The sequence below is a fragment of the Anoplolepis gracilipes genome, chromosome 15 (genome assembly GCF_047496725.1).
Source record: "Anoplolepis gracilipes chromosome 15, ASM4749672v1, whole genome shotgun sequence".
Lineage (NCBI taxonomy): Eukaryota > Metazoa > Arthropoda > Insecta > Hymenoptera > Formicidae > Anoplolepis > Anoplolepis gracilipes.
In genome coordinates, this window is record NC_132984.1 from 3,126,324 (window position 1) to 3,151,748 (window position 25,425).

General features: G+C 37.7%; 5 protein-coding genes across 13 annotated transcripts in view; 2 read left to right on the top strand and 3 right to left on the bottom strand.

Moving 5' to 3' along the window:
• Adsl (adenylosuccinate lyase) overlaps positions 1-8,614 on the bottom strand; it is a 22,659-nt gene extending 14,045 nt beyond the window's left edge. The window contains exon 1 of the mRNA XM_072907427.1: positions 8,315-8,614. Coding sequence (XP_072763528.1) covers positions 8,315-8,470 — 156 coding nt within the window. The 5' untranslated portion in view covers positions 8,471-8,614. The remainder of the gene's footprint in view (positions 1-8,314) is intronic.
• LOC140674140 (uncharacterized) lies at positions 65-5,590 on the top strand. Its single transcript, XM_072907522.1, has 14 exons — positions 65-238; positions 360-530; positions 822-979; positions 1,060-1,176; positions 1,295-1,502; positions 2,141-2,313; positions 2,406-2,652; positions 2,840-2,994; positions 3,136-3,463; positions 3,776-3,897; positions 3,993-4,068; positions 4,153-4,224; positions 4,338-4,424; positions 4,699-5,590. Exons 1-14 carry the CDS (start codon positions 119-121, stop codon positions 4,873-4,875), a joined length of 2,211 nt encoding a protein of 736 aa, XP_072763623.1. The 5' UTR covers positions 65-118; the 3' UTR covers positions 4,876-5,590.
• On the bottom strand, positions 5,728-11,914 carry LOC140674080 (uncharacterized). 2 transcript variants are annotated; one of them, XM_072907426.1, is made up of 4 exons: positions 11,399-11,914; positions 10,200-10,675; positions 9,264-9,464; positions 5,728-7,142 (listed from the first exon to the last, which is right to left on the bottom strand). In XM_072907426.1, exons 1-4 carry the CDS (start codon positions 11,610-11,612, stop codon positions 6,021-6,023), a joined length of 2,013 nt encoding a protein of 670 aa, XP_072763527.1. In that variant the 5' UTR covers positions 11,613-11,914; the 3' UTR covers positions 5,728-6,020. The 2 variants fall into 2 exon arrangements, with proteins under 2 accessions (XP_072763527.1, XP_072763526.1); XM_072907425.1 differs by having other exon boundaries at positions 5,728-7,145.
• Positions 11,915-12,834: 920 nt separating this feature from the next.
• LOC140673678 (uncharacterized) lies at positions 12,835-17,985 on the top strand. 6 transcript variants are annotated; one of them, XM_072906767.1, is made up of 7 exons: positions 12,835-12,916; positions 13,657-13,807; positions 14,252-14,378; positions 14,467-14,564; positions 15,517-15,736; positions 15,975-16,470; positions 16,971-17,985. In XM_072906767.1, the coding sequence occupies exons 2-7, from the start codon at positions 13,769-13,771 to the stop codon at positions 17,290-17,292; spliced, it is 1,302 nt and encodes a 433-aa protein (XP_072762868.1). In that variant the 5' UTR covers positions 12,835-12,916; positions 13,657-13,768; the 3' UTR covers positions 17,293-17,985. The 6 variants fall into 6 exon arrangements, with proteins under 6 accessions (XP_072762868.1, XP_072762863.1, XP_072762866.1 ...); XM_072906762.1 differs by having other exon boundaries at positions 12,849-12,986; positions 13,473-13,807; XM_072906765.1 differs by having other exon boundaries at positions 12,849-12,986; positions 13,521-13,807.
• A 3-nt stretch (positions 17,986-17,988) lies between these two features.
• Positions 17,989-25,425, bottom strand: part of Myo10a (unconventional myosin 10A) — a 39,374-nt gene continuing 31,937 nt past the window's right edge. For all 3 annotated transcript variants that reach the window (XM_072906759.1, XM_072906760.1, XM_072906761.1), the window contains 7 exons: positions 21,696-22,069; positions 20,777-21,080; positions 19,887-20,467; positions 19,487-19,619; positions 19,185-19,389; positions 18,741-18,877; positions 17,989-18,670 (listed from right to left, as the gene is read on the bottom strand). In XM_072906759.1, coding sequence (XP_072762860.1) covers positions 18,440-18,670; positions 18,741-18,877; positions 19,185-19,389; positions 19,487-19,619; positions 19,887-20,467; positions 20,777-21,080; positions 21,696-22,069 — 1,965 coding nt within the window. In that variant the 3' untranslated portion in view covers positions 17,989-18,439. The remainder of the gene's footprint in view (positions 18,671-18,740; positions 18,878-19,184; positions 19,390-19,486; positions 19,620-19,886; positions 20,468-20,776; positions 21,081-21,695; positions 22,070-25,425) is intronic.

The following is a 25,425-nucleotide window of genomic DNA, read 5'->3' on the forward strand; positions in this document are numbered from 1 at the left end:
TGTCAAAAATTGTTTTAAATAAAGCTTTTTTGCGTAGTGTTCGTTTTACGTTACACACATATATATATATATATATATATATATATATATATGCATTAATATCTATAAAAAAGTAATAATGGCAGAGAGTAAAAAAATGGAACAGAGCAAAATGGCTAAGCTAAGGCTGCATTTGTCGCAGCACAAGACAAATAGATGTGTATCAATCCTGATTAAGCCGCTAAGGATATTTCAATTCGTGCGTATCTCATGTCCTATACATTTTTCAATTACTAATTTGATAGAAAAATAAAATTAAGATTGATAAGGATCGATTAATCTTATTATCTCGCGCTCTTAAATCTTTCCTCGGAAGACAGTTCGCGGTGTTACTGCTCTTCGCGTTCATGATCTACATGATCGCTATGGATCCCACGCCGATAAGCACTCTGGCCTGCATTCTCTTGATCGTCTTATCGGGTGTCTACGTCTTCGTCTTGGCTGTCGAATTGATCAGCCACTTTGCCGGCAACGCCGTGCACATTATTCCGGTAATTTACATGCTAAAATGTAAATTTCAATTTAAATTTCTAATTTTCGCTCAACTGTTTCGACGAACTACTTGGAAATATTATTTTAAAAAATTAATATATATTTTTTCATTATTTATTCATTTTTATTTAATTAATAATATTTCCTTTGTAATTTATCTTCCTTAAAATCGTCTGTCAAAAAAAGCCATTTATTGATAAACTAGAAAAAAAAATGGAAATAATTAATGTACTTAATGTATATATTGTGTACGCAAGATTATATTTTCCTCCATAAAAATGATTATGTAGATGTGCGTGTTCTCCTTAATCGGCCTCATATTTTTCGGCGTTGCTGGGATTTTATTAATTCTTTACGACTATACGCAACTCGTCGTGCAAGTAACAGTAATAATATTTTGCCTATTGACAGCGCTATTTTTCTTGCTCGACGTCACGATGGTATTTGTGTGAGTCTCGTGATTATCCGTTAATCTTGATATATCCCTGAGATACACGGAAGATTATTACGCTTTCTATATACTTGTAGATTTTGGAAGAGAAAATGTGCTATGTGTAAACAAGGTTGCTATTATGAAGGAGCAGAATATTTGCCACGTGAAGAACCACGCCCACGTGATGCCAAAGTGAGTGCCCGCAGAAAAAAATTCCTGTCTAATATAAAATCCTATATTTAATCCATTCGATGAAAGAACTGAATTATTTCAATTTTGCTCAGCCATTTTGCGTTTTAATTAATGTCTCTCGAACACAAACGTATAGACAATGAAGCGCGACATAACGACCAGTCTGAGTGACGTCAGAATACCCGTCGAATTAAAGAGCGTCGTGCCCGATCACTGTTTCCGTAAAATCGAATACCCTCGACGACGAGAGTACGTCGACTCTCCTACCTGTGTCCCATCGTTATGTACTCTCAGTATCGCCCAAATTCAAACAGACCCGTGCAAGACGTCCGTTGTGGAAAGTCAAGTAAGCCGCGCGCTCGATTCACGATTCATTAATAAATCAAATTAAATTAATAATAAATATCTCCGCGCTTTCTTACTTTATTTTTATTTTATTTTATTAAATTTTTTTATTCGAAAACAAATTTTCAAAAAATCCAAGAATTAAATCGATGTTTTTAAAAATATGCATCTTTTTTTTTACTTGAAAACAAATCTTCAAACTTTAACAAATCTTTAAAGATATATTAGATTGATAAGATTAATTTGCATATTATGATATAGTTATTATTAGCTTTTGTACAATTTTAAATTCATGTACGGTTTTTTTATTTTTCTCGAACAAAATCAATTCACGCTTCATTAATAAATCAAATTAAATTAATAATAAATATCTCCGTGCTTTCTTACTTTATTTTTATTTTATTTTATTAAATTTTTTTATTCGAAAACAAATTTTCAAAAAATCCAAGAATTAAATCGATGTTTTTAAAAATATGCATTTTTTTTTTTTACTTGAAAACAAATCTTCAAACTTTAAAAAATCTTTAAAGATATATTAGATTGATAAGATTAATTTGCATATTATGATATAGTTATTATTAGCTTTTGTACAATTTTAAATTCATGTATGGTTTCTTTATTTTTCTCGAACGAAATCAGACCCCGTCCACGGTCGTGAAGGAAACGCCGATGCAGACGTTCACCAAATGCGATTTTTGTCATCAATTGTTGCAAACCGCCGTGTCACCCGACAGCCAAGACGCTGCTGGATGGTCTTATCCCGCCATCGTGCAATTCATCCGCGGAGGGGTCAACATGCCGTGCTGTCCCGGGTAATTTCTACAAGCGCCATTTGCTTTACGTATATAAGACCCGAAAGGAAAAAAATGCGACCTAATCCCTTCTTTCTCTCTCTCTCTCATAGATGCAAATGCATAACGGGAACTGCACCGCAGACGCAACAGCAGCAGCGACCGCAGCAACGATCTCGACCGTCACCATCAAAATATACGGAATCGCCGGTTCAAGCGGCTCCGAAGCCAGAGACTTCCAAAAGATTGACGAGTGAGGCGACACAGCAGGTTACGAGTAAATTTGATATACGAAACTGTGTCAAACTCTTAACTGTTCAGGATCAGAAACCCGATTTTTTTTTTTTTTTTTTTTTTTTCGGGAATAGTTTTTAATTGTTTTGCAAGCTTAGAATACATATATACATATATATTGCTTTGAATTATGAATAGTGACTCGAAAAATGTATTAAAAATAAATTTTTCAAACCGTTATTCATTTCATACATATATTGTAGACCTGATCCTGAATCTCGCGGTATTCCTGTATTGTACATAAATGTTTATAATTGTCACCAAAGCTTCGAAAAGTGGAACCGTCGATGGCACGACGAAATTAACGACGGGTATCGCTCAAACCGTCACCAGACTCACCCTCGCCTCCTTTTACGTGAAACCAGACAAGAAGACGCAGGCATCACCGGATAACCCAGTAAATTCCGCGTACGCGCGTTATAAATTTATCTAAAAATTTCTGAAATTAATAAAAATTGCACGAGTATCCCATTGAAAATATTTAAAGTAAGGCAAATACAATTCTTTCAATATTGAAAATTACAATTCAAACCGTTTAATTAATCTCAGCAAGCGAAAAGACATAACGGAGGCAAAGAAAGACGGGACCAGCCAGGAATCGAAAAGTATAATTACGATGATCACCAAAGGTGAGGAACCCGTAGTCAAAGAGCTGATCGAGTCGGTTGACAGGAAGAAAAGAAGTAAAAGCTCGGACAAGGAAAGGAAAGAGGAACCGGCCAAAGAAGTTGAATGTCCTGGCAAAATTGAAAGAAGTAAAGGCGGAGGGGAAGAGGAGCACCAGATTACGGCTTATCATCAGTTTATGCGCGCGTCAGAAGAAGAAAGCATGTTCAGCCTGCAGGGATCGCAGAGACACACCGTAGGCACGCAAATGTAGGCGACGTTTCTTCTTCTTCTTCTTCTTCTTCTTCAAGGCGGTACGACAATCGATTCAGCTGTAAGTCTTATATAGTTGAATCGACTGTCGTTACACAGAGTGCCTACTCAAATCTTATAAAAAAAAAGTCCCTCAACTTACAGGTATTTTTATTCAAAATTCAGATAAAGAGAATATCTTAAGATCTTTGGTGCAATTTTCTAAAATAAATTTTCTTTTCGTAATAAAATTCCACGAAAAATTACGTTCCCATGTTTTCCCAGAGAGTAGATACCCTGTTACATTTAAACCTGAAGAAACTGATACTTTAATCTGGAAAACTATTTTCGTTTTAGAAGCGCGACGTTAATCTCGCCGTTCGCCAGTGGTAGATCGAAGTCCAGAACGTTCTTGCATTTGAAATCGAACAAGGTGGACGTAATCAGAGACGCGTAAGCAAGCGAAAACTCTCGTAAATAATACGCGATAACTCGAATACGCTATGGATATAAATATCGTTTCAACCATTACTTGCAATATTATTTAGAGATGCATCCGACTCGGAGAATCCCGTTGCGGAAACGGTAGCGTCGAGGACATTTGTTAGCTCAGCTGTTCAGAAAGTATAAAAAAAATGCATTCGCATAGGATTATTAAATTCTGAAAAATAGATTGCAACAGAGCGTGTATCTCGATACTTATTCCAGGACGAACGTGCTGAATCACCGAATCCAATCGAGCATCGGATGAACGATGTTTGTTCGCACTGCAAGCGACAGGTGACTTTAGAGCGCGATTTCATTTATTCCGATTGTAAATCAAGTTGAAAATATAAGCAAAAATTTTAGATTAAATTTTTTTTCATTCTCACTCGGTTGCATGTATTTTGCAGAGTTTTACGTCAAATTGCTGCAACGTCTTTAAAGACAAAAGGGGAAGATACTTCTGCGAGTTTTGCGTCCCGACAGACAGTAAAAAAGTAAATATATATTTTTTTATTACATACGTGCTATAAAAGTTATTATTGTTCTAACTTTTTGAGTGGAAAAAAATTTATCCGTATGTTACAAACATCTGGCTAAAACAGATTAATCTTAGATGAAATCATGCAAACAAAAATAATAAAGATATCTTTTAATTAAATTGATCGATGAAAGCAAATTTTTGAAATTACTTGATTTGCTGTTAAAAAAAAAAAAAAAAAAAAAAAAAAAAAAAAAAAAAAAGAAATGTTCTTTCTTGTCGCTTTTTAGATAACGAGTAGGCTCGACGTCACGGATTTGAAGAAGCTACGATGTGCCAATTGTCGATTGTCTCTTCGCGCGCAAGGTGTTAAAACAGTAAGTACTGAGATGCCGATCAGTCAAAGATCGTCGGCGAAAATGAAAGATGATCGCAAAAATAAACTTTCTTTATTCACAGAATATTAAACTGAAATCAGACGTTTGTCCAAAATGCGGTCAATCGCAAAGACAGATGGCGGCTTCTCCTTCCTCCATGTAACGCGTCGCAATTACATACGTAATTGTACGTAACACGACTGCAGATATATCTCGCCTCGATAGAGTAGATATTGTGCGAGTCGTGACCGGTATCGTAATTGTCTTAAAAACTCATTCCTTACAATATAATTTATGTCATTAGGAACAGCGATAAGTAATAGAACGTACATTCGTTTTTCCTCTTCGCGCTAAGAATGTTAAGAAGAATAGGAGCACGGGATATCGCGTTGTTGATTATTAACTGTACTGTAACTTAACGTTAGATAATATCGGGAGAACCCACATGATTCGTATCTTCTTTGTAACATGATATCAATTTCCGTCCTGGCGCGTGTACTTGTAATCCGCTGTAATGCTGCAATGTGTACGGGCTTACTGTCATTTTTATCTTCATCTTTTATATTTGCGTAGTCTTGTATTGTTAAAATATATAGCGCGATTTCGAATAAAATATTGCATAATTTGTGATAACGCGTTCTCCAGAACTTTCTTCTCGCCCCGAGCGCGTGTGACGATAAAAAATAAAAATATAACGATAAAAAATCGGAGTCTTTTAAAAATCACGCGATTATTGATATATTCAGATTGGCTATTATTTTTAAATAGATATAGTATGTATAGTAGGAACGGATGAAACTAATTCTGGTATAAACCTGCGGTGTAGTTTTGCAAACGAGATTATGCGATTATTACGCATCGATCGTAAAGAAAAAAAAAAAAAAAAAGAAGAAAAAAATAAATCTATGCCAACGATTATATGCGGTTTCAAAAATACTAGTATGAGATTGCATCGTTTAAAATGCTATAAAACAAGCTGGTTAAAGAAACTAGATTGAGCTTTTAGCTACCTATAAGTGAATCTTTGGCAGCATCGATGATAATAAAAAAGAAGAAAAATATCCTAATATAATTTTTTTCCCATTATTATAGTGCATGAAATAAAATGTAAAAACGTCATCTTTGGTATCTGAGCGCCGTCATTTTCTAATATCTGCGTAAAGCAATCGTCAAAAGAAAAAAAAAAACAAAAAAAACAAAAACAAAAAAAAGGAGAGAAAAAAACGGAATCCGAATCACAGCCAGGGAGCTTGGCTGGTCATCGTCTGCTTCAGGATCGCTCTCGGACGTTGCTTCTCGTCTTTGTTGTTTACCGCGTTCAACGAGACGAAGCACGGTGTCATCCCGCCGTTCGTCGACGACATGTAGATCGGCGTGAAATTCAACATGTTCGGCGAGTAATTCTGAACGTAATTTCCGGACGCGGTGTCAACTTCCAGCTTCGCTGGAGCTCTCTCGCGCCGGAATTCGCCGCCGTCGCCGACGATGAAATCTTTATCCATCGCGATCTGGTTGCCGTTAAGCCAGAAAGCTCGACGATCGCAGCCTGCGAACAAAGATAGACGCGCCTGCTCGTCCGAAGTGCTGTTAACGACTGAAGCTTGCGGAGAAGTTACGATCGCATCCTTTGGACACATGTAACTCTGAGGCTGTAGCAAAACGTAACACGACGCGCCATTCTGAGGGTAGGGATTATGCACAACCTGATACCGAACGGCGGGATCGGTGACAATCAGCTGATTCTGGTCGATTGTCTTGCCGAAAGAGCGAGAGCTCGTGCAGGGAGAATAGTGATAATTCGAGACGTTGCCCAATTGTCGCTTGTCAGTAGTACTTCTACCGAGAGACGGTATCGCCTTCGACGACGGATAATCGTCCGCAGATTCGCATATCATCATGTTTTGCGATTCCTTCGAGCTGCCGGAGTTGGCGGGTGAGCCGGGCAACTGGGAGACCAGATTCGAGTTCCACATGTCGAAGTTGCGGAAGCTGTCCGCCGCGTCGTTATCGCTCTTCTGATTTCGCGTCTGCTGCTCTTTGACGACGTCCAGCAGCTGCACGTTGTCGTTGATATCCGTCAGCGTCTCCGTCTTTTTGTCGCACGGCGAGAGAGCGTCCAGCGACATGTTTAGCATACTGACGTAAGTGCTGTAGCTGTTGTAAACAGATTTGACGGGATTGTCACGATTGTTGTCGCTCGTACCGAGTGATGACGGCGGGCTGATTGGCGGAAGTTTTTTCTGACAATGATTAAGCTCGTTTTGCATTAGATTCGACGTAGCCGTCTTCTTAGGTTGCAGATACTTTCGAATAATGTGCACGTCGCCCTTATCGTCTACCGTGCCACGATCTTCATACTGCTAATACAAATATGCGAAGTTCGGGAAGAAAAATTAGATTTTGTCCAGATGATGACGTAGGTCTGATTGCACCGACATCAATATTAATATCGAGATGTCACAAAAATTTAAAAGATATCTCTAATAAGAAGTATTTGAAAGATATTTTTTTTTAAATTTTCTTTTCAAATATATATATTGGAAAAAATATGCTGGAAAAATAAATTGTAAATTTGTATATTTTGCTTTAACTTCTAACCAGACAATGCAAACGTGTCAAACATCACTTTTGTATTATTTATAAAATAATATTGAAAAAAGGTAAATATAACGCAAAAAAGATAGTTAATTTTAAGTTGACTGATATTCATTGTCGGTGCAAATCAATCATATTGTTGAATGTGTAGGCATCAGAGTGCGAAGAGAGTTCGAGCATCACAAGAGAACAGTTTGTCAAATATTTCATATTTCTTTTGTTGCAAAAGTGAACTGGAGATAAGATTATAAAATAATGTCATATTGAAATGTGCACTTTACAGTTTCTTTCTTTAAACTTACGATACTTAGATAAGAATTATAAATTCTTTTTAAGCAACCTTTTTTTAATTTTTTAGAGCTCTTGTAAAGAAGTTAAATAATCAACGATGAAATTTGTATAAATGTATTTTAATATATTCCTCATTGGATAATAATAAATTATAACCTTTTTTATATAACTTGAGGTCTTTGCGCTAACATCTTGAGTCTTTAGATGATGTTTCCAATAATCTCTGTGGACCAGATAACATGTTTTCGAAATATCATGCGTAAATCGATAAGATGTGGCAAATATAAACACGTCGAAAATAGTTTCATAATCTTCTTGCAAAGCTCATTGCTGCATATTTATTTGTCACAGATAATTTCCATCCAAAAATGTTTACATTATTTATATATTTTTTATATTCATATTATTCATAAATCGTTCATTTATAAAGAATCTAAAGAACAATTTCAAGGAATCTTAGAACTTTTATAAATGATGGTATCAAATATAAATAAATATAGTTTTAATCATTTCGCGTAAAAAAGAGTTTGTACTTTCATTTTATATACTCTTCCTGAGAGCCGAAAAACGTAAAGATGAAAATATATGTAATGTCCATAATACAAACACAAACATGTAAACCGTCTACTTTTATCGCACGTACCATTTCAGCCTTAGCCAAGTAGATCCAGAGCTTGCGCCACGTGCTGAATTTATTTTGGTCACTAAAATTGTATCGCATCTCCTTGGAGGCGTACCGGGTCGACAGAGGACTGCGGTAATCGCAATAATCGTTGTTCTGTACTTTTGAAACGCTCATTGTGCGGGAATCGAGAGGGAATTTCGTGAAAAACAACTATCCGACGCGACCGCACAAGTGACACTACGCGTACGTCTCGCGATCAGCTGATGCGATCGATATCACCGAGTCTGCCCGAATCTGAGCGAGCTGAATGACAAAATTGTACTTAGAGCGCCTCGTGACGAACCACACGCGGAACTACTTTACTAAACGAGCCGCTAAATTTCGTCGATAATTCAGAAATTTGTACTGAAATAATATATATATTATTCGATGCAATCACGCGTTCAATTTCAAACTTTTTAACTATGGTCTTTTTAGACAAGTATCAATAAAATTTAAGGTTGCATTAAAAATAATTGTATCTTAAACATTTCATTTATGTGGCTCTCTAATTTCATACATCAATTACACACACATCCCAATATAACATAATTAATAAGTGAAAAAAGAGATTCTTGCAAATCTCATAAACATTAAATAAATAAATAACTTTTGTGAAATCTATAATATATTATAATTGCTGTTGACTCTCTTCGTCTATTTTCGATTTTAATTGAAGCAGTGCTGTATAAAAAGGTTTATGCTTTTAAAAGAGTATAATTAAAAAAAAATACAAAAAATTATTTTTAAAAAATTATACTACGGTGCATGAGTTTTTGAAAATAATTATTAATTTTCCTAATAAATAAAAAGAAATAATCAAAAGTAGACTCGTGCAACATTAGAAAAGAAAATTCAATGCTTCAATTTCAATCGTTGAAATCTGATGTATTCGCGGGAGAAGCAAAGAAGATAAAAGTTGTCTCACCACGTTAGAAGGATTCCAATCGACACGCGCCCATTCCACGTGTACTTCGTTACACTTAAAGAGTTTTTCGGGTCTCAATTTTCGTCTGGCCAAGGCTGCGTTGCGATGTGATTTAAAAGAAACTATAGCATAGGCCGCTTCGTTATTCGTAAATCGATAGATGGATACGTACTCGATATCCCATGCTGATGCGTAGATCACCTGGTTGCGTATGAAAAGAAAAAGTTAGATATTTTAAAAATCCGGGGAAAAACATTTTTTTTTTAAATTAAACTGTCAATGTAATAACATAATTTACATTATACTAAATGTTATACTAAAAAAATGTGATAATAAAATATTTAAAATATTTTCAAAGATAAGGCCATATGTAATGTATAAAAAATAAGCGAAAAAATACAAGTTTTTATAAATTGCAACTCCTCTATCTTTCTTACATACACAGAAAAAAAGTAAGTGTCAAATCAAAACTTAAATACTCATATGAACGCGTTCATCGTTTCATATATACGCAACAATTTATAATCTTCTTAGAAGAATTTAAAAATCTTAAATTTCAACAATATTATATAATCTTATTTCAATACTACAATTGTCGTTTCAAGAATAAAATAATTATTTTAACTCTAAAAAAATTATAATCTTCGATTTGAACACGTGTTATTTTCTATCAAACATTTTTTCCTCTCCATTCAAGAAAATTATTCTTAAATAACAAGAATATATTTTTTTTTTTTATTGAACTATATAAAATGTCTTGATTCAAGCAAATTTTTTTTTTATTTACCGCAATATAATTTCAAGGTTTATATTTTGAAACTAAAGATATTTGTCAAAGAATATTCTTTTTTTCTGTGTATCGTTATATAAGTTCTGGCTAAAAATATGAGATGAAAGAAATAAAAAATAATGAACAAAAAAAAAAAAAAAACATACCCTGACAACCTCCTCGGACGCGATGTACCACGGCAACGGGCCGATGTAGAGCTTGCACTTGTTCACGCTCGCCAGGACTCGTATCTTCTTCCCGGGCAAGATCTCGTACTGATCTAACTGGACGATGGCGCGTGCCGCGTAATCCGGGTTCGTGTACATGATGAAGCAGTAGCCCCTCGTCAACTCGGCCATGTCCACCATCAGCCGTATCTGGAAGATCTCGCCGATCGTCTTGAACAGCGGATACAGGGTGTCCTCGTAGATCGTCTTCGGGATACGGCCGACGAAGATCTCGCAATCGATACCGGGCGTCGGGCCGGTCCATCGGACCGGCTGGATGCTGAGGATCCTCTGGCCGTTGATTTGCGTGGAGACCAATTTGTGCTCGTGCAGAAGCCGAAGAACGTTTCTGTGCGTCTGCAATTGCCGGCGTAACGTGGGGCACATGAACGAGGTCTTTGGATTATTCTCGTCTTCTGTAATATTAATTAAAGATACAGATGTTAGATTAAGAGACTACGGAGTGAGGAAAATTTATTCGGATTTTTCCATTTCAAAAGCGATCACGTATAAACATCACGATCTAGATTTATAAATATGTAACAATTATATATTTAAAAATATTTTTGTATCACGTTTTTTAATATTTCATAATTTTTTAATAAAATATTTAATATATAGTAAAATAGTAATTAATAATATTGCGTCATCGTTTTGATTAAGAAAAACAAGTGTGATTGTTATCGACATTATTTATAGTGAATCTAGATTGCTTCACAGTAATGTATATGTATAGGATATAAAATTATAACGTTTCGAATGAAATTCAAGATGAACTTCTCTCTTTAATAATCTCTATATAATCTTAATCGAATATGAACCGACGTATTCAAGAAAACGTACAGTTACACTCTTGTTTGCATACACGATATATACTATAACGATAAACACTGAATGATCGTATCCATGGCGAAGCATTGTTGAAATAACACACGTACACACGTTCTCTCTCTCTCTCTCTTTCTCTCTTTTATCTTTCGCCGCGCTCGTACTATTGCGGGAAAAAAACACATGAAAGAATATACAGGTAGAATATTTTTAGCTCACGCAATGCGTATTTCGAGTTTATTATCCAGCGATTACAACGCACGTCTTACGCGAAGAAGAAGAGAAGATAGAACAAAGCATCCTCGACTCACCCTCGAAATTTTCCAGATCCAGGGACGTTTGTTGTTCCGTGATATCAATCTTGCTTTCGTTATCATCGGGCACGAGATGATGCGACCACAAGACGGATTCCTCGCTCCTCGATTTTTTCATCCTCTCAATCTCGCGTTTGTTCTCTTTGTTACCGCCGCCGTTTTTTCTTCGATTATTCCCTCGTCGGCTGCCCCTTGGCTTATTATTCTCCATCTCACGCGCGATCTCCCGATCAATAAATCGATATCAGCAGAGAGGCCTCTCTCTGATATCAGCTGATTCAAAATGACTTTTCGCGAGCGATCGTAGACATAAGAATAATATATTTACACATATAGTATATGTATGTAATGTAATTTATGTATATGCATAGACATATATATATATGTATATATGCATATTATTTCTTATATATCAAAAATCTATTGCGGGTCCTCGTCGAAAATCGATCTATTGACGCGACAAAACAAAACTCTGATCCTGCCGGCGAGGAGAACAGCCGGGTTATGCGTCGCGCTCGCTCGCCGCGAGAAAGGACAAGGATTTCGGATGCCGTCAGGATTGGCGGACAGTTCAACGTGGAAGGGATGATAGGTTTCGCTTCGTCTCTCTTTTCTACGCATTGCATTGTTCCTCCTTCCAGACGAACGAGACCGATTTACCGGCCCGATTTTCGTCTGTTGATCATCGCCGAGACGGAGGATTTATAGCCGGCATCTGTCAAACAATTGACTTTATCACGTGCCATGCTCGGTAACTTGATATCGATGGCACGTGTATGTATGTATGTACATACATACATACATACGTATGCACGTAGTACGCATTTGTAAGAAAGTTCGCGAAATATTTTCATATGGCTCTGTTACACATGTATGGTTTTTAAGAAATTGTTTTTAAAAATATAAAAAATAATTTCCATATTTTATTTTCAATCGCTTAGTTTTATTTTTGTTTATATATAGTGTCTACTTTTTATTAAAATATAAGAAAATTGAATTTTTTAAGAACATATAAAAGTTAATTAAAATATTTTTTAATATATTAAACATTAAACGCGGAGAAAAGGATTTTATTAAAATATAGAAAAATATTTATTAAAATGCAAATATATTTGTATAATGCTTGACATTTTAATTTCGCAAAAAATTGAGAAAAATTATCGAGAGATTATCTTTTCTTCTCTTCTCAAGGGACATCCAGAAATCAGATATACACAACAAATAACGAGATTTAACATGTGTTGCGAACGGGTTCAAGGTACGAGGAGAACGCGACGAGCTTCTCCGTGACACATATCCGCGAGTTCGCATCGTCCTGCGCCATTGCACCGTGTGTGATAATAGCATTGTTATTTGTCGTTCGCATGCAGGCAGTCCTTATTACATGACACACGATGCCGCCAACCTGTGTGTGAGCAACTCCACACTCCACCTTCGCTATATCTTCTCAGTCGTCGCTCGGACGCGTCGCGACGTGAAGCCTCGTTTTGCGATTCCGTCGTGACTCTGCTGCAGGTGATAACGCAACTACTTTCCATATCGAGTAGCAATCAGTAGAACGTTTAACGAGTTCGTTCAAAGCGACGTAAATACAAAATTTATTTTTATTTAAAAAAAAAAAAAATAAGCACTTTCCACTCATAGACAGTTTCGAGAAAATAAAAAATCTGTGTTATGTTTTTTTTTCGAGAATATTGATGATTAATTTGCACTTCTGTAAAATCAATATTGTATAAGAGATTTTATTTAAATTTAATTTAAATAAAATCTCTTATGCAATATTGGTTTATGTCAAGTATAAGATTTAATATAATTTGAGAATATATATTTATAGAAAGTAACAAAATTTTTGACACACAAATAAAAGCAATCTGTTTTTTTCGTGCGTAATATAAATTTTTGAAATTATAATTTAAAAAAGATATTAATTGATTTATTAAAAAATATATATCTTATACTTGAAATAAATTAAATTTGAATAAAAGAGAAATAAAATCTCTTATTCATTTAAACACATTCTATTAAACTATAATTTTTTTCCACTATTATTATCAAATTGTAAATTTTCAAGGTACAAAATTTTAAAATTTATACTGTTCTGCATTACAATGTAAGAAAGGTTTGTCATTTTGATCTGGAAGTGACGACAATTCTTTGGCTCGCAGCCAAGGATGTCTTCGTGAACGGAACAACGCTTAACTATTAATGTGAATAGTGAAACGTTTCAAACGCAAATGAGGACGATTTGTTAATAGCTTGAGAATTCACGTAATGCTTCGTCGAAAAGGGATAAGACTTTCGCAAACGATCGTCCATCCTTCGTTCCTTTAGTCATTCGTTTGGAATCGTGTCTTCAGTACTAGCATCATGTGGAATCGCAAAGTCTTCATCAGAATAATCGAAGTGGTATGTAAAATATTATTCGATTCCTCCATCTTTTTAAAAAAAGAAAAAAAATCTTCTGTAAAGTTTCTTTAAATTAATAATTTACATTTGATATACATACGACTGGGGCGCCGAAATGTATTATAATTGACGCTGGTTAAAAATCGAAAGCATTATAATTTGAATGAGTTCTCATTTTAGTTTTGCTTCTAAAAAACAGAGAATCAATTATCTGAGAGTCTATTGCACTCACGTATGTATATGGTAGTCCCATAAAGTGAAAATTATCCCCATATTAACACGTGTAAGCGATAATTAATCAGTACAAGATATTTATAAAATATAAAGTCATCACTATTAAATTTATTATCGATGTTAGCTTAGAGATCCTAATGACGTTAGCTAAAAAACGAGGCTAAAAGGTGATTATATAAAAGATGGGAAAAAAAAATTGCCCGGTTGCAGCTCTTATGCGTCGCTTGTGTCGTGGCACTCAGGGTGACGGACGACGAGAGCCGAAGGGTGTTTCACTATTTGAGGAATCGTAGCAGGGAGTGGTCGCTGCTGAACAACGTGACATGGGGCAGCATAGGTACATATATGTGTACAGAGATTCTTGCATGACTTGTGTGATGAGAATCAATTCTTATACACTCATTTCCTGGTTTCCGCGAATTTAGGTGCTGCTCTGGCAACGGCGACCTGCGGCGGATACATCATCATAACTACTGGCCTCCTGATCGCCGCGGCTACCGGGGAGCTCCGCGGTCGGAAGACGGTAATAATTGCTTTCTTTTTCTCATACAACTAAAGAATACGTGCCGTAGATGTGTTTCGTAACGTCAGTATACGTCAATGTACGTCGACAATATGAAACCCGTGGTAGGGGTACATGTGTGACGTAGACTCCTCGATCTTATGGAGAGATTGGAAAAAATTCGCTGGGTAGATGACGGGGACAAAAATTATCAAAATGATTCGACTCGATCAGAGATCGCGTTCTCGATTGTTAGATGCAAAACACGTCGATATATCTCTAAAGAAAAAAAAAAAAAATGAAAGTTGACTCGAATTCTTCTGGAAACGAGAGCTGAGAGAAGAATTGTATCGGTTTTTACGTGATACGTATATTAACAGCGTTCTTTCCGATCCTGTCGGGCCAAGAGTTTGACGTAACGCTGAATGGACGCGCGATATGGCGGGAGTAGGCTTTATTTCGACGCGTCGAGATTATTCCCAGGCGCTGTTAATTTATTCCGAGGTTGGTCGCGAGCGAAAATACGCAGCGCGTAAATCTCGACGATAGGAACGGTGGCGTGAGAAAATCGGTGGCGCGACACGATGTCATTGAGGGGCCAAGGATATTATAAAAGAATGTCCTCCTTAATAACGCGGACGTTTTCGCGCACGTGATCGCAGCCTTGGTCGATCGGGACACGTAATGTAGCTCATTTAATGACTCATATAAATGAGAGGCTGGGCCGATCTTGAACGAATCGCGTCGCGTGGCTCTCCCCAGTGTTTTTTTTTTTTCTCTGAGAAACTGTCCATCGAAAATAAACGTCTGTCCTTGATCATCCATCCATCGATTTTATTCCCGCTCTCCGTCTCTCAAGATTCTTGCATAATGATAAGTTTCCACGTACAACTAATTATCGGTTATCCAAGGCGATAAATAGAATGCATTCAACCGAAGAATGAAAACATTATCAAGTGCAATTTAAATTCAGGAATTCTTCCTACTCGGACTGGGCGTGATTCTCTTCGGGATAGTCGGCGCCTTGTCATTGGCGTCTATCGACAGCGTCCCCGAGGATCTGGTCGACAATGCTGCGGTCTTGGGAGCGCTGTGCCTGCTCACAGCGTTGGTATTCATCGGGGATTTACTGATGAGCCCGCCTCGCAAGAAGGATAAGCAGGACGAGGCGCGAATCCTAGAAAAGGATTTAGGTAAATTAAATCAATTTCAGAAGAGATTCGCTCGATCCGTTCAGTTCACTTGCAAGAGAAAATACATTATACATATTAAATATCAGAGATTTTTCCGCAAAGTTCTCCATTTATCGAGAATTTTATTACGAATAATTCATTTTTATTTATCTTTACTATTTTTCTTTTTTTTTTTCATAATCAAAATTTTCCAATAAATCTACCTAAAAAAGAAATAAAACTTTTGGAAATACCGCAGCCAAGCGACAGGTAACGCCAGTGGTGACCAGCGAGGATGCGAAATCAAAGTCCGCCAAGTCGACCGTCGTGAAAATTCCCGAGGACGAGAACGACGCTTTTCAGAAGGCGGAAGCGGATAATCGTCACGCCGAAGCCGCGAGGTCCCAGCGGGAATCGTCGACGACTCGTCATCCGCAGGATGATTCCCGAGACGACCGGGAGCTTCGATCGGGCGATCAGGAACCGAGAGAACGGGCGCAGAATTTCGAAAACGGCCGAGTTCTGCGCGACTCGAAGCGGTATCGCGAGCCCGACGAACTCGATCACAGGATCGACGAGTCCAGGATAACGTACAAGAGCCGGGACATCTATCAGCGACCGATCGACGAGATCGACACGCCGCGCTTCCCTATAGAGTACGAAAAGGGTGAGCCGATCTTCGCGAAAATCATCAATCCGAGCGTGAAGATCATGAGGGTCGAGCGAGACGTCGAGGAGGCGCTTAACAACTACAGGTGATTTCTTGCGTCCACATCTCGGAATTCGTCGCGACATCTTGGCACGTGGAAATTTTTATTTAAGCATCGGCAATACCTGCATCAACCTGTATTGGATTATATGTATGTCGTCAGGAACAGGAAAGCGCACGCGAACAATTCTTACGTCATACGTAATGATTCGACGCACTGACACAATTTCATTTGCAAGAAGGAAATCGGCTTTTCAAATATTTTTCTATCTTCAAAAAATAAATTTTTTATTCACGAAAGACTTTATCCTTGAATTTTACGTATCTGATTCAGTTACTCTTTAATGCACATAATTAGAGACTAAAAAAAAGTTCTTATCTTAGAATTAAGATACTTCGAAATGGAGAGTGATTCTCATCGCGGACGTGAGTTGCAAGAATCGCTGGCAAATTTCCTTGTTCCTGACTCGTTTATGATTCACGATGCCTGGCGCACCTTGTGTCGTGCCGATACTTAAATATAATTTCATTTAAACGCGAATTCAGATTTTCGGACAACAGCCAGTACGACAACGTGCCTGTCAGAATGCGTGGCCCGTCATCCGGGATCTTGAGGGCTCATCATCGCGACGTTTCTTTCAACGTGCCACCTCCGCCCAAGGAATATCGATCCGGGGGACGGGAAAGATCCAAGGACGAGATCGAGATGCTGGAGGAGTATCTTGGAGTATTGAGGACCACCGGGACGCAAACTCCGAGGATACCGTCGTCGCCGACCGAGCCGGGATACGTTCGACACACTGCAAGTAACTGGCCGCAGGACATTAAATCGAGCACTCCAGGACCTAGCCCTGATCAGCGATTTTAATCCTTTCATGACTGCTCTTGATCCATTTTTCTAATTCATGTGACCTCTAGGTTTCATACATAGTAGTATTTTTTTTTTTTTTTACGTAAAATGATTGATTTTAATCGAACCTTCAAAAAGTTAATTAATCTTGTAAGCACTAGTATTATTTCTCTATCTGCTTCTACAATACATAAGATTCATCAATTTTTTTTTACAGATAATTTAGCCATGAAAGGATTAAAAAGTAATTAATATAATTGTCTCTCGTATGTATTTGATATTTTGTAAGATTTAGACTTAACTATCGTGTACCGAGTACACGAGATGCCAAGAGAAGTAACGTTTATATATATGTACTTGAATAGCATTTACAACAATAAAATAAATAGGAGGGATAGCTACAGGATTGCAATGACTTTCGCGTTAATTTGCATCCATCTTTTTAGAAAGACATTGCAAACGTGCAATAATTAGGAATAATAGAGATGAAAGGGAAACCAGAACGCATTTTTTTATACGTACAAATTTCAATATAAAGTTGATACGTTCGTTCACATTGTACTCTTATATCCATACGTACACAATTATTATTAATAATCTTCTGACGATAAACATATGATCGCTGCGTGGTTAGTCTTCAATATATTCGTCAGACGTATGTTAATATCAGCGTTAATATTACGTCGTTGAATAAAAATCTCTATTCGCTTATCCTTCTTTTATATATGTTTCTTTTCTTTTTTTAATCAATATAAATAAATGCTGTACACACATACACACATAAGTCCATATTTTGACTTATATTTCCACTCGATATGAACGATTTAGATATATTTGAGCATTTTCTTCTTTCACGATCCTTCCTTCCAGCGAGTCCTACGAATATCCATCGCGATATCCACTTCGGGTCGTCATCTGTCCGGCTTCGGACCTACCCCACCTGGTATCCTATGTAGTTCACAAACACTCTGAAAGGTTGGTACTCTATACACGAGTCATATTAAGAACGATATCGCGATATGTAAATTATTCGGCGGGCTTCAGCTACGATATCCTCGTGCTACGTCGATCGAGAATTTAATCTGTTTCCAATTATGATCTCGTAGATTGACTAATCCGGATATCGAGTATCGGCCGCGAAGGAAGGACCGTCGCGAAGATGTGCTTATCTCATGCCGAGTCCGATGGCAACATTCTGGCCGTTGGACGTCCTCTGTTCCATAGTGATGTATTGTCTGATCAGGCGGGAGATTTCGTGCGCCTGCTCCGTCTGCAACCTCGTAATACGCTGCTGCATTAGATTGCCGCACTTCATGTCGAGGTAGAGTGCGCCCTCCTCAGACTTGACCTTCCTTGTGGAGATCACCTCGGAGTAGGGATAATGGTACAATGTTTCCTGAAATAATTACACGTGGAAAAAGAGGAAAATGCTGTCGGGAGGAGAAAGCGTCTCGAAAGTTACTCACGTGTGTCAGTAGATCGATGAAATGTACTCCGTGTCGATTCAGAGCGAGGATATGATCGGCACCTTTTTCCTTGCCCTCGGGTACTCGCTTTACCGCGAAGAAGCTCGAACCGAAAAGCGGCCACTTGGACAATATTTCTAAAAATAAGAAATATTTATATATATATATATATATATATATATTTGCATATATTTTTAATAGCGTGACAATTTTCAAACTTTTATCGCTCAAGTTCGTTTATTGATACATATGTCAAAATAAATCTTTCAGAGAGGAATTTTTCCTCACCATTATCTGTGCGCGCGTCTAAAAGCAATTTGTACGAAATACGAAATGGTGTTTACATAGAAAACGCTGCTATTATATTTTCTTGTTGAGTATGACTTGACAGCTGGTATAGAATGAAAAATTTCTCATTTAGAATATAATCTCGGTTTAACTCACCGAGCACCTGCGCTTTGCAAACAGCCGCCGAGGAATGCTGAACGTTATTCCAAGCTTGCTGGACCATATTAGACCACTGCTGCGGTCTGGGCTCCCTCAAGCTGAGCGCCGGTTTCGGCAACAGGTATTTAATTTCCTTCGTCGCGGGCTCGTGCGCCATGTCAGCTGCTCTGTGCAGCAATGCCGCTATTTGCGCCATGTCATACTACGAAATACGCTCGTCATCAGTTAATCATTTCTTCACTTTAATGAAACTCTCTCTCTCTCTTTCTCTTTTTAAGCACATGTCGCGTGGTACTTACAATAATTTCCTGAGGTAAATGTTCTCCAGGTAAAACTAGCAGAAGTCCTTCCAGATAATCGGGAGCGATTTGATTAAATACGACTTCTATGTACAACGGTGCATCCAGTCGCAGAGGATAGTACCAGACAGATCTGCAAAGATTTTTAAGAAAATATAAATTTGCAATTTTTGTTAAATTAATCTCCACCTTTTTAATAACAACCTCGTGTGGTTGAAAAAAAAAAAAAAAAAAAAAAAAAAAGAATATTTGACAGAAAAATAATTCTCAAATACAACGGAAAATTTATATCACAATTATACAACCAAATTTCTATTAAAATTGATCGTAAAGAAAATATTTAACAGTTTTAAGATTCTAACAATTATATTACAGCGACGAAACAAAAATATATACCTACCTGCAAAATATTAAGTAGAACACTTGGTGATTCTTTTGAAGCTCCGTGGTCACATCCAGGACGTACTCGTCTCTGGCTAGCGGCATGGTGAACGCGTCACCATCGACAATGCAGTACAATGAGAACTCGTCCATCTCGTGCGGGTTTCTCACAGAGATGACGTTGCACATCTCCTCAATAACGTCCTGCACGACGGTCGTGCATTTCGTGTTAATGACCCGCTCGGTGCCGCCGGGCAGCCGGTAGATCTGCCTCTTTGCGTTCCTGCCCGCGCTGATAGCCATGATCTCCTCTACGCTCGGCACGTTTTTACGGCCGCCGTACTTGACCGTCTTCCGGAGATTTTGCAGGCAGACCATCGCGGTGCCGTGATAGGCGCGACGCTTGTCGTACGCCGCTGTCTCGAGGTACTTTATCAGGTACGGCCTGAGATTCTCGCTGCACGTGAAATAGGCGGCGACGATGCTGAAGATTCGCCAGCCACGTTGACAACTCTCCGGATTCGGGCTCTTGTTATTGGTGGTCTGCTTCATTAGCTGGCAGTAAACCTCGTCGCGAAGCTGTTCGTACTTGTGACAGTGCTGCAAATATTTGTCACCACGTGCCATTTAATCAAGTCTCTCTTCTACTAGTTTACCATTAATCGAACAATTAATTAGCATAAATAGAAATTAAAATAAAATAAATATGCAACGGTTGCATTTAATTATTCTTATCGTCTTTTTCCAAGGATTTTAACGGTAAGTTTGTGAATAAATTTACAGTAATGCATGAAAATGATCGCATATATAGTAGAAATGGAATTATTCGAAACATTATGCATTCTAGAAGGAAATAATAAAATTGAAAAAAATTCTGATATTCTGATTTCGTCGGTGATATAAATTTACCATAAGAATGGTGTAGACGCATTTAACTTCGCTGGTCTCGGGCGGCAACGGTTGGTCGCCCATGTACCTCATCAGACACAGGAAGCACTCGACGGCCAAGACACTCAAATCCGCGTCCAGCCTAAGCAGGCTCTGCTCGACGGGCACGGTGGAGTACTTGACGAGATCCACCTGTTCCTTCCAGGTCCACTCGGTGCCGTCCGGCTGGCCCTTGTTCTTTTTATTCTTCTTCTTGCTCTTCAGCGATTCGATTACCTTAAGAGACCCGCTGATCGATCCGTCCGCGGTCTTCAACATCTCGAATCTGTCGAATTCGAGAGTCAGTCCTCAAGTTAGCTTGCACGCGAGCGTATTAAGTCGTGACTTTATTGTACAGCAACGCGAAGACGATGGAACGAGCAGGGAAAGGACATTACGTGCTGCATGGATCGATATCTCGCACCGGCTACGTTATGCTTTCTCAACACGATTCGCTTGCGTAACACCGTTAATAGTCACTTCGGCGTTAATTTCTGTGCAATTCGCGCGTGCTCTTGATATCAGCCGCAATTGAGAAAGGAGCGAGCTCATTTTAATGAGCTCGCTTACCCGCCATTCTTTTGACATTCATCATCGAAGAAGACAATTATTTCCGGCAATTATTCGTAAATAATTATCTTAAAAGATACAATTTCTATAGAATTTTTTTCGTATTCACTTCATTAATATGGAATATATTTGTATATTAATATTACTATTTTATAGTAATTAATTTAATAATAATTATTTAAAAAGATTTTAATAGATTCGCGATTCAATTTAAATTTTGTCCATATTTAATAGCTCTGATATATTTAATAGCTCTATTATTTTACTAGTGCGTGGCATAATGTAATATCAGTTATTATTAATATCGTTATTATCAATTATCGAGACTTACTTTTCTGTGCTTTGACGGAAGTTTAGCATGGCGTACTGCAACAAAGAGTGCTTGCCATCGTTGATCGAGACCGGTCCGCTTTCGTAGATGCTGTCCTCCTGCAGTCGGACGTTGTCGTCCGGTTGTCGCCATTCTTGGTTCGGACTCAGTAGCTGGTTCTGCAAGTTTTTCTGATGATTCGCTTGGTTGACGGCCGACACGTGGTTGGGCACGCGACCGATCGATACGTGATTCTCGTGCTCGGAGATTACGTGATTGGCATGATTGTGAGGCTGGATGTGATTTACGTGATTCGCTTGCGCCTGGATCGTTTTCGTAATTTGGGATACGTGATTCTCGTGATGATTTATTTTCTGGAGTGGCCTCTGATCGATCTGCAAATCAAATGTATAATTATCATTATATAATATATGTATATAATTATATTAAATTATATACTATTGTATATAATTATAATAATCGTATAATATATTATAATATATAATATTATAGAGATGGCATCAGTTTTTATATCGGTAACGATATTTATTATATTAAAATCTGAATTCTAAGTAGAATTTTTAAATTTATTACTCATTTTGAAAAACGCAGTTGTAATAAATTCATCGAAATTTACGAAATAAAGTTTCTGCCTTTTATCTCTAAAACATTACTCGTTCTTTCACGCTTATTACATTCACATATCTACATTATATATATATATATATATATATATATATATATATATATATATATATATATATATATATGCGCATCTATGATAGATTATTTCGTAAAAGTTTATAAGAAGACGTCAATTTAGCCTCTTAAATCGCTCAAGTTGCGCTCAAGTGTATCGCAAAAAGTGATCTCATTTACGAGCAGATAAACAGATCCATTTTCCGTGTCTCTTTATTTCTCACAATTTTCGTGCCGCTTACATTTTTTCCTGGCGCTATCGCCCGATCGCTCATAGTATCGGTCTTAGCACGCGAACGTAAACGGGTTTACTCCCGCTTGTCAAGTGTACCGCAACCTGGTACAGGAATGCGGCACAACACGAGCATCGCAAGGTGTTGGCGTGTTTCTTCCTTTCGGCCTTCGCTGCGAGAGGAAACAAGGAATAAAAAGAAAAAAAAAGGAAGGAAGAAGGGGAGTAAATAAATTAAATGACAGCTTCCGAGATACGCGCGATTTCTCGTGCGCGCCGGCCTAATATCAACACGCTCGCGTAAAAGAAGCGATAAGGCACCGAGAAAGACATTCCTTTTCGCTCATCTTTCTGCTTTCGTCAATTACCGAGATTTACGACGGAAAGTAGGTGATTACATCCTGTACGTTTCTTAATATCCTCATCGCGTACGGCCTCTCTTCTCGATATCTGTTAGAAACCTGACGGTTCGCGTGTTCTACACGCAGTTTCCTCCTCTCTCGAAAAAATAGAAAACATTGATCGATTAGATCCGCTGACAGATACGAGAAATAGTTCATCGCTTAATAGATAAAGTATCATTCGTATCGAGGCAAGTGTGAGGAAAAAAAAGTGAGGTAAAACTCAACCGTTTCGTAAGAGAAATCGGGTGGAACCAAAGTTAAGATGAAGTGATATTAACAGTCTGATAAAAAGTTCCGTGATAAGGAAATTAATGCTGCGTATATATTGATTTTTAATCATATATCTCTTGATATACTTTACACGAAAATAATTGATTGCTTAATTTTATTCTGTTCTATTTTCGTGTTAAAACGAATACAAAATCTAGATCCCATCGTTGGTTTCAGAATTTCCGAAGGAAGAATCACCGATCGTGCGATTTCATCTACATGGCGAAGCAATATCGAATACCGATAATCGATCGAGAGAAAAACGCGCGAGTAGAATAACCAGATGTCGACCCTGACCCACATAAACGTTAATGCACCGAGACGCGACGTAAGACGTAAATGCGGTTGCCACGAGTTCGGATAACTATATTGCAACAGATAATAAGCGCAATAATTTAACGACGACAAAAATGGCAAAAAAAGGACTATGAATGTCGAACATTATTTACAAAAAGGCTTGAATCTCGTAGCCTTTCAACAAACAAAAAAATATTCATATTTATTCGCATCCGAGTCGGTATAATTAAGTTGAGTAATAAATTCTTTTTTGTATCTTTAAATCTAACACAAAAAAGTCCAAGAGATATCTTCAAGTCTCTCAAAAATTTAATATAATATATATATATATATATATATATATATATATATATATATATATATATATATAAAATATGTATAATACATATAAAAATATTAAATTATATTTATAATTATATTAAAATAATTATTAATATAATAATATAATTTAACCTTTTTGTATATATAAAATACAAATTTTTAAGAGCTTTAAAGATATATTTTGAATTTATATATTATATTAATATAATAATAATAATAATAACAATCAATAATAATAGAAAATTATATTGCATTATATTATGGTAATTTAAGATTTTTTTACTTGTATCTCTGAATACGGCAAGCTTTATTGATCATAAAATTCACGGTCCGTATGACGTAATTTATCCGGAGACGGGGACTTTAATGCTCGGATTCCTAGATAATAATAAACGTGACGAATAGAATTGCAACCTGATAATTCTTGACTTTCTCGTCTAGCTTCTTCAAGGTCTCCTGAATGGTAGTGAGTGTTTTATCGTTTGTCTTATCCTCGGCCTGCGTCTCGCCGTCGTTGCACGTCGCCGTCGCGTCGGTCTGCGTGAGCTCCTCGAATCTTTTCAGAATCTCGCGGACGCTCAACTTGTTCCCATCCGCGTTCTCCTCGGTGATGGTCTCCATCTTTGCTCCTGCTTTGCGTTCACCGTTAGCTCGCACGACGATCTGCTCGCCGTCGTACAACTCGTGAATCATATTATTTTTCAATTCGTCGTCCTTCAACTTCTGCTGGACCGGTTGCCTCTTCTCTCGAATATTTTTCGAGGCTGCTGCGACATTCTTGCAGTTTTTCAGCTCGCAACCCTCCTCGAGCCTGAGCTGTTCGATGGTCGGCTGGCGATCGTTCGCTCGCACGATCGAATGTAAAAGGGATTTTTGATCCAGCTTGGACATGTCTATTCTAGGAATGTTTTCATATTCGAGTTTCTGCTGGCCAAAGGTTTCTTTTTTCACGAGCTCTGTGCTTTGCTTAATATTTTTGTTCACGTCCAAGTGTTCGGAGTCTAGCTTCTTCTTCTCTCTATTGCCATCTTTTGCGAAGAATTTGATAAAGCCGCTTCTCTTCGTCTTGGACGTTTTTTCCGGATGGGAAGCCTGTTCGAGAAACGCTCCGGAATCATCGGTGTGTCCGTAGTCGTCGCTGCTCAACTCGGATTCGGAAGACTTCATCAGAAGGCTATCGGGAGAATTCGTCTTGCGATCCTCGTCCGACAAGTTTTTCATTTCCTTGCCTATGAAATTATTCCTCTTTCGATAACCCAACTTTGAGTCCTGATTGTCGTGGGGTCTCCAATAGCCCTCGTTTAAACGGTTCAGGGGACTCTCTGGCGTCAGTCTGCGTTCTCTCATCATATCCTTTCGATAATCCGGGATGTCCTTTCGAACGAGATCGCTAGATTCCACTCTGCGCAGAAATTCGGAACGACGCACGATTCGCTGCACATTGCTGAAGGGTTTGGGTTCAAGTTTATAAAGCTCATTTTCCGAGGACTCGGAGTAGTCGGTGAATTGATTGAGAATATCCGGACGG

Coding starts and splice junctions, on each gene's coding strand:
- LOC140674140 (XM_072907522.1), top strand. CDS start 119: ATGGCAGAGAGTAAAAAAATGGAACAGAGCAAAATGGCTAAGCTAAGG. Junction 1,177..1,294: donor GTGAGTGCCCGCAGAAAAAA/ATTCCTGTCTAA, acceptor AAACGTATAGAC/AATGAAGCGCGACATAACGA. Junction 3,898..3,992: donor GTGGACGTAATCAGAGACGC/GTAAGCAAGCGA, acceptor AATATTATTTAG/AGATGCATCCGACTCGGAGA.
- LOC140674080 (XM_072907425.1), bottom strand. CDS start 11,612: ATGGAGAATAATAAGCCAAGGGGCAGCCGACGAGGGAATAATCGAAGA. Junction 9,465..10,199: donor CGTCCGAGGAGGTTGTCAGG/GTATGTTTTTTT, acceptor ATACGCAACCAG/GTGATCTACGCATCAGCATG. Junction 7,146..9,263: donor ATTGGAATCCTTCTAACGTG/GTGAGACAACTT, acceptor TATTTGTATTAG/CAGTATGAAGATCGTGGCAC.
- LOC140673678 (XM_072906767.1), top strand. CDS start 13,769: ATGTGGAATCGCAAAGTCTTCATCAGAATAATCGAAGTG. Junction 13,808..14,251: donor TCATCAGAATAATCGAAGTG/GTATGTAAAATA, acceptor GCCCGGTTGCAG/CTCTTATGCGTCGCTTGTGT. Junction 14,379..14,466: donor CGTGACATGGGGCAGCATAG/GTACATATATGT, acceptor CCGCGAATTTAG/GTGCTGCTCTGGCAACGGCG.